The sequence below is a fragment of the Anarhichas minor genome, unplaced genomic scaffold, assembly GCF_050575085.1.
Source record: "Anarhichas minor isolate MPS153535 unplaced genomic scaffold, ASM5057508v1 ptg000023l, whole genome shotgun sequence".
NCBI classification, from domain to species: domain Eukaryota; kingdom Metazoa; phylum Chordata; class Actinopteri; order Perciformes; family Anarhichadidae; genus Anarhichas; species Anarhichas minor.
In genome coordinates, this window is record NW_027466469.1 from 377356 (window position 1) to 392301 (window position 14946).

At 41.7% G+C, this 14946-nt stretch overlaps 2 protein-coding genes across 2 annotated transcripts; both read right to left on the reverse strand.

The window, feature by feature from the left end:
• Positions 1-2831: 2831 nt before the first annotated feature.
• manbal (mannosidase beta like) lies at positions 2832-5032 on the reverse strand. The gene is made up of 3 exons (XM_076096995.1): positions 4869-5032; positions 4257-4472; positions 2832-3301 (listed from the first exon to the last, which is right to left on the reverse strand). The coding sequence occupies exons 2-3, from the start codon at positions 4404-4406 to the stop codon at positions 3191-3193; spliced, it is 261 nt and encodes an 86-aa protein (XP_075953110.1). The 5' UTR covers positions 4407-4472; positions 4869-5032; the 3' UTR covers positions 2832-3190.
• Positions 5033-5194: 162 nt separating this feature from the next.
• nfatc2b (nuclear factor of activated T cells 2b) lies at positions 5195-14946 on the reverse strand. Its single transcript, XM_076096911.1, has 10 exons — positions 14820-14946; positions 13290-14268; positions 12933-13104; positions 12163-12365; positions 11456-11628; positions 11108-11248; positions 9857-9912; positions 9393-9525; positions 7991-8629; positions 5195-6202 (listed from the first exon to the last, which is right to left on the reverse strand). The coding sequence occupies exons 1-10, from the start codon at positions 14944-14946 to the stop codon at positions 6156-6158; spliced, it is 2670 nt and encodes an 889-aa protein (XP_075953026.1). The 3' UTR covers positions 5195-6155.

The window sequence follows — 14946 nt, forward strand, 5'->3', positions numbered from 1 at the left end:
TGACTCTGGCTGCTAGTGATCCAGGCTGTGAGGAATAGCTACAGCATGGCCGGCTATATAGAGGAGGGCAAAGGGTGCAAAGAGGACACGAAGGCCGTTTCATTACAGAGGTGCCACACTGTTAGCGGGTCATTAACGCTACAAATACATAACTTTCATTTATCTCAAATTAATGTACGGACAGACTTTATTTTGTGATTTACAGGATGTTAAAATAAACTCAGGGTAATACTTGTTCTCCCACTACAAAATGTATATATATTCTGTTCATGTGTTGTCAAAGCTGCAACATTTAGGCGGTTGATTAATTAGTCTTAGTTGAACAGACAGACAAATAATCAGCATTAAGCAAAAACAGCAAAGAATTCAGCTCCTCACATGAGAACATTCTATAGTTTCCTTTGTCTTTTGTGACAGACATCAAATTTGTTTTGTTTTTTTCAATTGTTGACCGCACAAAACAAGACATTATGGAGATTAAACCTCGGGATTTGGGAACATTTTTCAATAGATGGAAATTTAAAGCACTTAGTTGATTAATAAATAATGTAAATACTCTTCAGTCACAGCTCAACAAGTCAAGACCAACGTCAACATATTGCTGCCCTGTGAGAGGGAATATTGTGTATTTTGACACATTGCACGCTCTATTATCTTAGAAAACATTTTTGAGAGAAAGTCATTCAACAATCCAATCAGGTGTTATTTCTCAAGCCATGCCAGCCTCGTGTCTATGAGATGAGGATAGCACATTATAGCATCTCCTAAACGTACCCAGTGTCAAAATCGCACGTTGAGCTTTCTGATGATTCATGTGCTTCATTTTTTTTGTTTAACAAACCTTATGGAAATTAGCTGGAACTCGCCCCCCCCCCAAAAAGACTGTAAATAAATTAGCCACGTAATTAAAATTATATTTCCACGGGATCAAACACCAGTTGTCGGCAAAGCTGCTTTCAGATAAACAAGGGGTGGGGTAGTAGCTGCATACAGGAGTAGCAGCTGTCAAAATGATAACGTCTTTGCAATGGGAGGGAATTAAAAAATAATAATTTAAAAAATAAAACGACGTGAACAATCCGTGTTTGCCAAAGTGATCCACATTAGACGCGTAAACAGGGGATTTGTGAATGAGAACCGGGATAGAAGGCGACAACGCTGGCTGCTGTGGTCGGCTCCAGCTCACGCATATGCGGCCTGATGAATCAAAACAGGTGCTGTTACAGCTCCATTTTGGATTTCGATGGATTGTTGACTCTTGTTTCTCTGTACGCAGACTGTACTGTGTCTTCTGTGGACGCGTGTTGGTCATGAGAAAGTCAGACATATGACATCAATTTACACACACGGTGCGGATTTTGTCTAGGGGGGGGGGGGGGGGGGTAATCATCAACAACGGAGCCCCTGGCACACACTGAGTGGCACTGACCAAATGTGCGAGCAGCACTGACTGAATGGCCTGTAAAACAATGAAATACGAGTCAGTGTGAGAGAGAGGGTATCAGACGCTGTGCGTAAAACATCAATATGGGAACATGGCAACAAACAAAAACCCATGGATGTATTTCCGACACAAATGTCATTTTTCTCGCATTAAAACACCACAAGCTCTAATTAATTAACTCACCTTAGACGCGTCTGAAGATTCAGACCCCCCCCACCACCACCAAAAAATAAAAAAAATCAAAGACGCGCAGCGAGGCACTGTGTTAAATCCCGATGGCTGTCCTCATTAGAGGAATAATGGAAGCGGATGGCCAGTTGCTGTGGAAACCTCGAGCCGGCCACGAATCCCATTTAGTGAATATCGGCAGTAAAGGGGGGGTCATGACGGGGGCTGCCTTCGGGAGCAGAGGGCACAGCTGCCCGGGCGGCGCTGCGGTGGAGCCGGACAAACACCGCGGCTCACTACGGTGAAGCAGCCTGCTTCTTATCCGGGAAGAGTCGACGGCGCGGTCAATTCATGCGAGGAAGCAGGAGTGGTGTGGGGAAGACATGCCTCGTATGGGGGGTGGAGGAGTGGTGGTGGTGGTGGGGGGGAGGCACGGGATAGTGCATCAACGACGAAACACGAGAGCGCAAATATGATGAGTCTGGATTTTACGCTTTGTACGCAGCAACGGCGGAGTCAGGAAGATTCACGTCGTGCTGCGTAACTCGACGCCCCGACAGTTAAACTCACCGAGGCGTTGACAGGCACGACAACAGCCCCCGTGTAGCTTTTCTAAAAAATATATTATGTCACGATTGAGAAGCTTTTTTTTCTGTGTGTGTGAAAAGTTGTTACAATAACATGACACAAATACTATATAATAAATACTTCAATCTCACGTATCATCCAATACCAAACTGGCTTCATTGCTGGCCAGCAGCACCGGTTGCTTAGCGACACAACTTTGGGCCGGCGCATTGATATTACAACTTAACCGTTATGCGGCCTAACAGGTGCTCTGTAATTAAAGATGTTCCACATTTTTAAGGTTACAGTTAATCATTATTTTTGATGCCCATACCTCTATTTGAGAATTTAAAAATACCCAATAAGTATGCCTTTATATTGGCCTATGACACGTTTTAACATACACAATCATTTCCAATAAGAATTCCTTAAATCTGATTATTAAATTAAACCATGCCCTATTTATTTGGCTTGATCCTCCCTTGTTACAGAACTTTTTATTTTAGATGGTGTCTGAATATCGTGTAAATGTAGAATTTTTTATTTATTTTTTAAAGTTAAATATACCTTACCTGCTGAGAAAACAAGTGCCAAGGAAGTCCTGATGTATTCTGTCATACTAAAGAAGTGAATATACAGACAGGACATGATCTCAATCTGACAAATGACCTCATCATGTGTTTATTTGAAAGTTGAAATCCAAACATAATTCAATCAATGATATTCAATTATAAAAGACAATAAATGCACAACAAATATCATGTAAAATATGTAGCTACATAAAAAAATCTGCAAACAATATATATGACAATTTGCTTTTATTAATATTGTATTGAATGTGAAGGACACATAGTTCGAGGTCATTCGAGTCTCAAATTAAATGCACATTTTTAATTGTAATATGACAGTGCTTTGTATACCTGTAGTGATAATTGTATTAGTAACTGCCAATGTTGACTATACACACGCATTCACACACGCACGCACACACACACACACACACACACAGCACTATCGCTTCTTTTTGCTCTCTTTCTTTGGTTTCTGTCGGATCTGCGGGGTGAGTCCTTTAGGTTTCTTCATCTGTTCAGTGGCCTTTCCATCAGTGGACTCAGTCTCCTCCTGTAGAGCAAACACAGGAAGCATTAACCACCCTGTAATTTCAAAAGAAACCATCCGAGTCATTTTAAACATGGTGTAAAATGACAAAAAGTATGATTAGATAACCGTGATTTGAAGATGCATTTAGAAAATGCTTTTGGGGTCTCAAAACTCACAAAGTTTTTTCCAAGGTATTATTTTCCAAGTAAATCTTGTCAATACACAGTCTGTGTTTTATACAAAATACTGTGCATACAGGGATAGTAATTAGTGATAACAAGCGATATACATTTTGGTTATGCAGTTTGTCATCTCTCCATACAGCTCAGACTCTGCTTGGACTTATCTCAATCAAATGGACGGTTGAATGAAATTCCCTGAGGTTTTGGAGCACAGATGCACACACAAATCAAACAAAAGAAATGCAGATGTCTTTCAACAGTTTCCCTCTGTCAGCACTGTTCCTGTCTTTGTATGGCGATACAGAACTACAGCAGGCTGCTATAAAGGATGAAATGGCGACATACTCTGGAGCGTAATCAGTGCATCTGATGACAGTGTCTGGAAATAGAATAATTAGTCAGTGGATTTAATTGCTCTCGTCTATAAATAATCTCTCCTGACAGTTGTTAGCATGGAGATTGTGGGAGTAGCCCTCCGTGGTACGGTCTTCATGGACATTCAAAAACAAGATATTGTGCACTAAACTAACTGATATCTGGTTTCTCTGTATTTCAGAAAATAGTGTTATTGCAGAACCTGTAGATCTGTCAAGCAAGATGGAAAAAACAAAGATATTAATCAAACCATGTTCCTAGTTAGGCTGTGCCACACTGCGAATGTATCCGATTGTATTATTTTGATATAAGATGGAGCCACCAGAGAGAGCATTGTGTGGAAACATTTCTTGAGTGGAACCAAGCCACTCATTTGAGCCGATGACCGACACCAACCTAGTTCCTGGGTGTCTACCCACCTGTTCATGGGACTTGGATGTGGGGAAGATGACAGCCAGGATACAGATGAGCTGGAAGATGGCCCCCAGGAACAGCCCATAGCGCAGTAGGCTTTCTAGAAAGGTGGACTCAGGGACCTCTGGAGGAGACAGGTCCACTTCTGCAGACATGATGCTGCTGATTGGCTGTTTTTTGTTGGTTATCCTTCAGTGCACCTATCTGTGCAAACACTACGTCTAGCAGGAAACAATATAAATAAATTAAAATGTATTTAAAAATAATTTATAAAGCAAACAAAGGATGGCTTATTCTTTTCCACTTGCGGCAATGCGTATGATATTTACCCATAGTAATGAATAATATGAATCATGTTAGAAATAGATGCATTTAAACAGTTATCACAAAAGACAAGCGTGGAGGTGTGAATCAAATGGCAGGGCTATGTGTGCTCTCACATAGCCCTGCTGATAAAAACACATAGTCATAAACTACACCGACTGATACTAATAAACATACCGTACGTTTTCATTGTGGACAGACGCAGCTAGGACACATTTACGTTACAACGGTAGATTGAAGCTAACGCTATGCATGGCTTTCATTAACGTTAACATGTGGGAGAAGAAGCTCACCGGTGCCGGGGTTACTTCACGCTTCACTTGTCGTTAGAGGAGTTTCTTTGTTTTTACATCAAAATCAGGGCTAAAAAAGTATGAACAAAGCTGCGAAACACAGAAATGCTAATTAAGCTTACAAAGGGAGAAAACAACACCGCTAACCGGAAGTGACGTGTAAGCCTGCGATCAACTTCCGACCCGGTGAATGATTGTTTTGAAAATGTCGACCTCTAGTGTGTAATATATCTTTATCATATTTTAGACTTGAAAACATAGAAAACTGTAAACTTTCAGTATCACTACTTTGAGAGGAAAGTGTTCAATACATTAATATAACAGTGTTTATTTTACAATTCAATGTTGCTTTATTGGCATGAAAGTTTAAGGAACAATGTTGCCAAAGCATCAAAATAAAAAAGGACACAATAATATTAATATGAATGTCAACAACTGAAGCATGTAACCTGGTTAACAGTGCTGGCCTATATTTACTCAAGTACTGTACTTCAGTTTCAAATTTGAGGTGATTTACTTGAGAATTTCCAACTCCACTTGATCAATCTCAGAGGTACTTTTAACCCCGGCACATTCGCCACACTTTAGTTAGTTTTTCAGATTACAGTTTTTTTCATATACCCTCTATGTCCAGTGAAAACCATGTAGTATTTACTTATACCACAAGTATTTAGACATAAAAACGGTGCCAACACTGTGTTGCATCAACAAATTAACACTGGGAGAGGATTCTTCAGTGTCAGTACTTTCTTTGTGTGATACACTAAGTATTTAGATATTTTAGATTTACTGCTTTGACCTGGTATCGGTGAGTTAGTCATCATAAGAGTCCTTGTACAGAGGATATATTATAGCAACTTGATAATGGTGGCTGAAGTAGGGCTTCATCGAAGGAAAAGTAATTTCAAAGACAAAGGGAGTCATGTTAGATGTTAATTGAGAATATTTGATTTTCTCTTTGGTCTATTCCTGCTATTAATACAAACACTGATTCAAATAAACATAATCTATTTAATATAAAATATCTTATACATGCTTACAAAGAGGAATTGTACAAATAAATGAACAAAGATTAGTCAAACAGATTAATATAAAGACACAATAGATACACAATATAAGGTATAACACATGTTGTCTACTATCATTGCTAAGGCTAAAAAGTCTAAAGTCAAGATATAGGCCTATGTTTTTTATTGCAGCTCTTACAAGTACAAGCTTCCTCCAAGACATTCAGGATTTTATATTTTACATATTATGCTTGATGTGATGGACATCAGGCCTCCAGGATCACTCTCCATTGTGGCCTTTCATGTCTCTTCTTATGATGTCATTCACTGTAAAACATTACAAACATGGTAAGCAACTTTAATTTTCAATACTACGCTGTAATAAACAACGACACCATGCTTATTTTACGTAACATTTTGAAGTAGTTCATCTGGTATTCTTCATATTGCTGTACAGCATCCCTCGGGTCAATTTTTTGCACATTCTTGCACAAAACTGTACAGCTCTTCCACTTAAAAATAACATATAGTTTTAGGCATTTCTTAAATTTTCCCATATTTTCTATTGTAAATATTTCTATTTTATTTCATCTCTCTTGACTATTGCACTGTGCTTATTGTTATGCACCAAATTACCAAGATAAATGATTTGTATGTCCAAACCTACTTGAAAATTAAAGCTTCTCTGATTCTGATATTAATTTGTATTTATATTTGAAGTGTAGATTCTTTAAATTATAATAATTATAATACAACAGTGTTTTGTTTTTAATACTACCAGCAGATGTCTCTAAAGTACATTTTTTGGGGGGCATTTTTAGGAATTTATTAGAGTGTGACTTGAAGAGGTGACAGGAAACGAGAGAGTTGAGCATCAAAGGTCCTCACTTGGACTTGTGGTTTGTGGTTAAAGCCACCAGGGGGTCCCCAGAAAAGGTCTGATTTCATACATTCAGTTTAATTATGCCATGCATCTCCAACGTATTTTCCACTATGTTGATATTTTGTTGAGCCCAGATTTTTCTGATACTCTTTTTTGGACTGATCAATTATGTCTTTCCTAACAAAACTAAGCAAACTTGTTGTATATGAGTCCTTTGACTGAAAGAATTGAACTATTAACAATATTAGATATAATCTCAAGAAACAAAGACAAATAAAAACATGAACACAATAGTGTGTTTTGTTACATTTTCTAGAGATGCTAACTAAAACAGATTGTAGTAGTTATCTAAACTCTCACTATTACCCCAGTCTTTATCAGAGACCAGGACAAAGGACAATGCTGGGTCTGCATGTATTTGTGTAGACAGTAAACTTCCTGTTTCTGTCTTTCATCACGGAGGTGTAAACAGAAACTTTGCCCCGCAGCAAACAAGGACGAGGTACATCACTTGTTTTCTCACTCCATGATGGTGTTGCTTCTTTCTCCTCCATCATGCTCAAATACATCAGGTGTCATAAATACATTGTATTAGATCTATCTTAAATGAGGCTGCGCATGCGCATGAAGCCGTTAGTGTGGTGAGTGTTTCGGCTGTGTGAGTGAGAGTGAGACTGAAAGAGACAGGAAAGTGGATAGAAAGGCCCAACACAAACCACAATGCAGGATTTGCAAGCATACAGTTGCAATGTGCTTGTATGCGTTTGCAAACTGGACCACAATTACCCATCTCTCAGACAGGTTTGCATGTTTGTTTGTATAGTATTTCCCCCTACATTTACATTTTTGGGTGTAGCAATTAATGCAGTGTTTTCTACAACTCAGCTTAACGCTTCAGCGATCTGTTGGCTTGTCAAGGAGAACCCAAAAAAAGCTGAAGCAGAGATAGACACAGATCTATTGGCATCTTGACGAGACTCAAACCGGGTTACTGACTGATTGAGAGATAATGCAAATGTCTTGCCAATTTCTCTCTTAAGACAGCTGTATATGTAAAATATTACAATATGAAAAACAGACATGTGATAATCGTTCACATGGTTTAAACAACATACACTTTTGATCAGTCTTCCCTCAAAGACGTACGAAAGTAATCATGTAAGAGAGTTTAAACCCTGCAAAGATGTGAGGATGGGGGGATGAAGAAGACAGCATGTAAAATAATTACTCACCATCCTCCAGGTAAGCATAGCGGAGAGTCTCTTGTTTGACTGTGACCCCCTCTGGAGCTCGTTCCTCGTGGTTTCCTCTACCAGAGCCGATCTGGGTCAGAGGCTCCGCTCGGCTTTCAGCCTTTCCTTGAGCTTGACCGTGGATGTATCTTGAAGGTGGTGACTTTCCCAGTGGCAGCGCTGTCTGCATATAACTCTGATGTCTTGACACCACATAGGCCTTGAATGAATCACCAACTTGAGGACCTTCGGCCAGTTTGCCCACAGGGGTTCTGACACTGACACACAGGCTGGGAGTGGAGGTAGGGTGGGAAGCCATCGGGGAACCATGGGGGGCAGTACCACAGTTGCTGTAACGTTGATTTGCAGTGTGGTAAAGCACAGGGTTGTTGATCAGAGTGCTGGCTCTGGGTTGGTAATAAACTGGCTGGTCGTCCAGTGGGTCAGGGATTAATACGTGGGCTCTGGGGTCTACAGTGGCTAGATGGTACCTCGTTGGAGAAATATTCAAAGATTGAAGGTCGCTCTCCTGCTCCATGTGATGGTAAAGCGACTTCATTGACAGGCCAGACAGGGACTGATTATCTGAGTAGATGTATGAATTCAACTGGTAGTCATCCAGTGGTTCTGCTTTAATGGCTAGAATTAAAAGAACACAAAGGTGAGATAAATCAATGTAGGTCTGTCATTAGCTCACTGACAAGAGTGCAAGGACAGAAACAAGAATAAGAGTCAAAAGCCACACTGGCAGCACAGTGGTACTTCAAGCTAAATGCTAACATAAGCATGTTAAACATCCTCAAAATGGCATTGCTAACATGCTGATGTTTTTTAGCTTTTGTTAATTACCAGGTTCACCATCCTAGTTTTACTTAGGGGTTCTAAACCTTTTGTAACTTAAGGCCCACTTCTTATTGTAAAAAAAATCAAAACATATTCTGGTTACCCTCACCCATCACTGGCTGCCATTATGAATCAGAATTGAATGCAGTCAGGGTCATATTTCCTGGGCCAAAGTACTGGGCCAATTCAAATTTTGACCTGATGGTGGAGCTTGATGAAAAGTAAGAGGATCATCAACACAGGAAGGATTCATACTTTGGGGACCATGAATATCTGTACACGATTTCATGACAATCCATCAAATAGTTTCTGAAATATTTCCGTCTGGACCAAACTAGTGGAGCAGCCGACCAACAAGAAAAGGTCCAAATGCATGTTAAGTGTGTTGCATCAAGTCCTGCAGAGGGAGGTTTGTGCTGATAGAGGTGAGGACGACTGACTTTCCCTGCTGACCCCATGGGGAACACTGATGGCCTTCTAGTCATCATCCCATTCTCAAACATTCAAGGCACCCCTCTTCCTCCTGAGCCCAGCGCTGTCATGGCTGACAGATACATACCTATCATAGGAGTGTAGATGAAGTGCTGAGGCTGACTGCGTTTCTTCTTCCCGTTGATGACGTAGAAGTTGACTTTGGCTGGGTGGGAAATGGTCCGGTTTCGATACGGAGGGACCTCAACAAAGAGCATGTTCTAGATGGGGATTGCGACACAACAGAAAAAAAGATCACGCTTCAGACAGTCATGTTGAAACAGAGATGCGTAGGCTGCCCCAAATGTCACGCTTTTATGTTTCAAATCAAAATCAGCATCAGAAATAAAACTCTTTCAATATGATACACGTAGCAGCATGTTGTGTGTGGTCATAGGTTTTGTGTTTAGCTTTCTGTTTATGTGAATTTGTAACAGACAATGTTGATGTAATGATCAAATACATTTCTACAAAAAGCACATAATTGGTTATGTAAAATGATGCTAGTGCGTCAATACATGTATCATTATAGGTAAGTGTAAGTTAACTCACAGCTTGTGATTTGTCTCTGTCAACAGTGGCCTCCACCTCCCAGATTTGCTGCCCATCTGTAAACAGAGGGAATACAGTGTGTACACACATTAAAGCAAGTCAGTAGTTTGACATTTTGAGCAGTACGCTGTCTTGACGAACGATACATGGGAAGGTTGAAACCACGAGAAATAGCTGCAGATAGCAGCCACTTAGCTTAGCTTAGCATAAACAGGTGAAAACAGTGTACAAACTGGTTCTGGGTTTTAGAGGTGCTGGTATGCAGATTTTGTGACCGTAGCTATTTCCCTCTGTTTCCAGTCATTGTGCTAAGCTAAGCTAACCGGCTGCTGGCTATAGATTTATATTTGCCTGAAAGATAAACGAGTGGAACTGATTTTCTCATCTAACTCCCAGATGAAAGCAAATAAGCAAATTTCCCATTATGTGAAACTATTGGTGTTACTACTATAGTATATATATATAAAAAATAAATTAATTTGTAAGAAACCAGATCACAACAGCACATTTACAGACAGATAGTGGAAAGCAGGTTTCTCTCTGTCTGGTTTATTATTTAATTCCCACCTCAGTTTTAACCTGCTGTTTCTATTTTGTACCCACGCTTTGAACAAAAAAAAACACAAAGTCTCTGCTCCGGGTCTGAATCTTTATCAGTCTGTCGAACCACATCCTGTTGCATAAAACCCCACGCACAGCAACAGGGAGGCTTTATATGCAGTCAACTGTATACCCATCCTGCTCTCAAACCATGTAAAGCGATGTCAAATCTTGTGTGGGCAGGAGGAGCAATAATGAGGTGAGACATTTCCATGTAGAAATCAATAAAAGGTGTCACCAACAGTAAAAGTTTGAAGTAATGGCTCATTTTGTCAGAGTCAAAAGTGTGGGCTGAAGGAAGATGTGCGTCACTAAAAGCAAAATGCAAATTATCTGAAAAAACAAATACTATATGAGTAGGTGGATACGCTCAAGAAGCATAATGGGAGGACATAGAAATACATAGAAATCTGGTTGGAGTCAAAATGTACACACACAACAATCAGATCAAAATAACACACATATCGGTGTGTGGGCGTTTTAAAGGAATAGTTCAACATTTGGAGGAAATTCTCATCTAACTCAAGAAGTGGAACTATTTTTTAAAGTGAATTTTTATTATATGTTGCGGCTCATTTTCAGTAGCTCTTAAAAAATGAGGTACGCACAATTTCACATGACCTGACAATTAAAGTACTGATTTCCTCTCACCTTGTGTCTTCTCTGAGAATATCACTTTGGAGTCAGATGTGAAATTCTGTCCTGTGAGGACCATTTGTTGACCACCGAGCACTGAGCATCGGTCCAGGTCCTGCCTCTCGACTGCAGGGAGCTCCTGAGCTGAGCGCTGGGCTGAGGAAACAGGGAGACACAGCTGTATGAAAGACCACACTGAGGTCAGAAAACATCTGGGGGAAACATTTTCAAGGCAGATGGCTACTCCAATTAAAAAAAAAAAAATGTAATTGCAGAATTGCAAAATTGACTACTAGCCTGGCGAACATTTATATTAAAGTTAGCCTTTAATAGAAAGTGATAGAAAGCAGGATTCTTCCTTACAGCATTCGATAGGATGAGAGGCAGCTTGAAGAGACAACAGTTGGCCTCCAGGTTGAGGAATGTGGACACGAAACACCAAACGCACGCGCGTGTTTTTTCGTCCAATGTCCGTCTCACCGTTCCTCAGTTCGATGTCGGCATTCCTCAACTTCAGGATTCCTACACAGTCAATCCTATGAAGTGTAAGAAAAGACGGATAAGATTGAAAAGGTGTGCTGAAATTAGACCAAAGTGCTAGTAACTGTACAAAGATTGTCAAACTATAGCCAACTGATTTAATCTGTGTCAGTTATAACCTAGTTTTGTTCTGTCAAAGTAGTGGTCTGTGACATTTCGATAATAAATATTCATCATGAGTCAAGTTCATCAAAGTAGATTTTGTTTTGCTGTGCATGGTTGATTTTCTTGGAAAAACTCTCTGGCACACAGGAAGTGATGCATTTTGTGTTGCCGCCACTTGTTGGTAGTAAAAAAATGACAAAGATCTTGTAGCATGCATGAGCAGCAATAGCCATCATGAGCAACGAGCACAAAAAACTCGAACTTTATCAACATAAAATCGAAACAAAACCGATAGCATCGTATTTGAGACTCAGTTAAATGTATCTCTGCATCTGTAACGCTGGGAGAGGAAATACAAAAACACCACAGAAGTGACTGCCGATTGCTTAACAACATGTATCCCACAGCGTCTCTCTGCGACTCACATCACACTCATGTGGTTCTTTGGCTCCAGAGGGATCTCCAACACTTTGGTCCCATTCATCATCCTCTCCATGCTGGGTGTGGTGACGGTCTTCCCAGTGATGCGGTGGACCTGGTAGAAGGCGTGGGGTTTCAGGATTCTCTCGTCGGCTGTCCCTATGAAGACCTGCAGCCCCAGTGGAGCTGTGCCTTGGTACCCGCGGAGCTAAGGGCAACAAAGGTGATTAATTGCATGCTTCACGGTGAATTAAATGAACTATAATACCATCGACATCCATGTCTGCAGAGAACAAATTGACACTGCACAATAAATCTCGTTCCCTCTGGGGAGGATTTCACAGGTCACTGCCTAACTGGCATAGCAAGAACACTGATTTGCATAGTCTGTTTGTGCATCAGTGCCAGGAAAACCAACAGTAACAGCCTTTTCAATTAACTCATGAGAGCAATAAATAAAACAGACCCATAAACCGATACTTGTATGATATATCAACACCAAGATTTGTAACTATTTGTGTATCTTTTAGTACTTTGAAACAGTGAATGTCCTGATACTTTGCCCTTTCATTCATTTGCATCATGGCTGTTGGCTTTACATAAACACATCACCCAGGAAATACCACCCTATATTTACAATCTCTACTGCTTAATCTTTCACAGAACTGGCAGCGACACAGGAGGGAATTGAGTGATCTTTCTGTTTTGCTTGCTTTTCTTTCTGTGCCTACCCCCCCCCACCCCCCCACCCACCACCACCACCCCAAAAAAGCACCTGAACTTCCGGATGCCCTCCGTTTGGTGTCTTCACAGCTCCGCGGCTGCCCTCAGTCTCATAGTGAGCTCTGTGGTGAGATCTGGGCTCTTGCTGGATGAGAAGCTCGTACTGACCAGACTGACTGGGCAACGGCCACTCTAAAGACGGAAGTGGAGCCAGAGAGAGTCCACTGGGGAAAAGACGAAGAGAGAAGGACAATGAGAGGGAAACCAAAGACAAAACATTACATCCCAAAATGTCCAAAGTTCATAATTTAATTTCATAGTTGTCAATAAATGGTGTACTTCTTAATGCTTACATTTGAGCAGAAAGACAGACAAAAAGTCTCTGAATAAGAAAGGACAAACAACACACCCGAGTGCTCCGTGGTGGACTGGATGAGGAGGAGGCCACACAGCTGGGAGCATATAGAAGGTTTCAGACTTTATCTCGACTCCTGCCCTGCTCACCCTCTCCTGCTCAATGGCCCGGTCATAGCCCTCTCCATACACACAGTCCTGTCTCTGGGCATGGGCGTCTCGCACCACTGCATAAGGCAGAGCTCTGGGTAGACTGGAGCTGAGGCTGCTCAGCATCTCTTCCAGGCCCAGGGAGGAGGTCTGACTTTGGGCCTCCGCTTGGGCCTGGTACTGTGGGAGGTAGTAGGACCCCTGCTGCTCATGGAGTAAGGGGATGGGGCTGGGGCTCCTGGAGCGCTGCTTGACTGGAGTGGCCCCCTGACAGGAGTGGGCCGAGTCATAGGACCGCTTCCCATGCGGCGAGACAGAGCGGGAGCGTTGGTGGGGAAGTGATGAGGCGGCGTGTTGGTGCTGGGGCAGGAGAAAGATCTCGTCTGTGACACTGTTGCCAGGTGAGGCTCCTGGGGAGGAGTGGGCAGAAGAAGTGTGGATGCCCTGGAGGCTCGGGCAGAGGTCTAAGCTGGACAACCCCATGCCAGTGCCGCCTCCATTAGATGGGGAGACGCACGGTGAAGCCAAGGGAGAGTATGCCTCTGCAGGCCAGCCCGTGGAGGAGTTACTGCTGGCAGGGCTCACACACTCCCTGTAGGCCGCTAGAGCTTTGCTGCCAGGGCTCAGCGCCAGGGTTTGAGAGCTGAGAGAGTCCCCCGACGGAGTGATCTCAATCCTGGGGCTGGGAGCAGGGATGGTCCCTGGTCTTGAAGCCAGCCTCAGGGAGTCAAACACAGCCCCGGACAGGTTTGCTGTGGTAAGGCTATGAGAGGAGGCGTCCTGACTGGAGGCTGGCTGGTTGGAGCTGGAGATGTAGGCATTGTGATGGTCGACCACCAGCAAAGGAGGCTGGTTGTCGTTTTGAAGGAGAGCACCTGAGTCATCTGTCCAAAACAAAAGCAGAATTAATTTGTGCACACATGTCCAGAGACTACTACTATACCACCCTGAGATAACATATGTTTTAAGACATGTAAAACTACTCCCACAAGTAATAATAATTTGTCTGATTTGTTGTTGTTTTTTGCACAAAAACATTCAATTACCTCATTAGAAAATGTTAAAATGACATCCACGTGCGAAGTAACAAGAACGGAAACACATTTTTGAGTGAATTGAAACCACATTAAACTGTAATAAAGACAGTTCATGCCTCTGTTTCTGTGTTTCTATAGTTTCCTGGAACAGAAAGAAGAGTCTAGTGGATTTCCCCCCTTCTTAATGACAGTGAAAGAGGAGGATTACAGTATAACATCAGGAACTGACAGCTAAATACTCACTGATGGATATCCCAAAGCCACTTTACTTTACTTCACTGCTAAATAAAAAAACTCTAGAAAAGCCAGCATCTTTACAATTACTAGGAAAATGATGTAATTGGAAAAGCGGATATTATGTTAAGTCTCTAATAGCAGAATAACTACTGCATGCACACCTTGATCACAGCCGACAGGAAAGTCCTCCCCAGGTGGATTATACAGAAACAGGTCAGAGAAGTCCAACTCCTCCTGGCTGATGTCTTGACCCAGGTCCTCGGTGAAGCCCAAACCTGCAGAACTCAT

Bases quoted from the DNA above. Each gene is read 5' to 3' on its own strand.
- manbal (XM_076096995.1), bottom strand. From the start codon at position 4,406: ATGTCTGCAGAAGTGGACCTGTCTCCTCCAGAGGTCCCTGAGTCCACC. The intron at 3,302-4,256 runs GTGGGTAGACAC...TTTGCTCTACAG, and splicing joins CATCCAAGTCCCATGAACAG to GAGGAGACTGAGTCCACTGA.
- nfatc2b (XM_076096911.1), bottom strand. From the start codon at position 14,946: ATGAGTTCTGCAGGTTTGGGCTTCACCGAGGACCTGGGTCAAGACATC. The intron at 11,629-12,162 runs GTGAGTCGCAGA...TACACTTCATAG, and splicing joins AAGAACCACATGAGTGTGAT to GATTGACTGTGTAGGAATCC. The intron at 8,630-9,392 runs GTATGTATCTGT...TTTTAATTCTAG, and splicing joins CATCTACACTCCTATGATAG to CCATTAAAGCAGAACCACTG.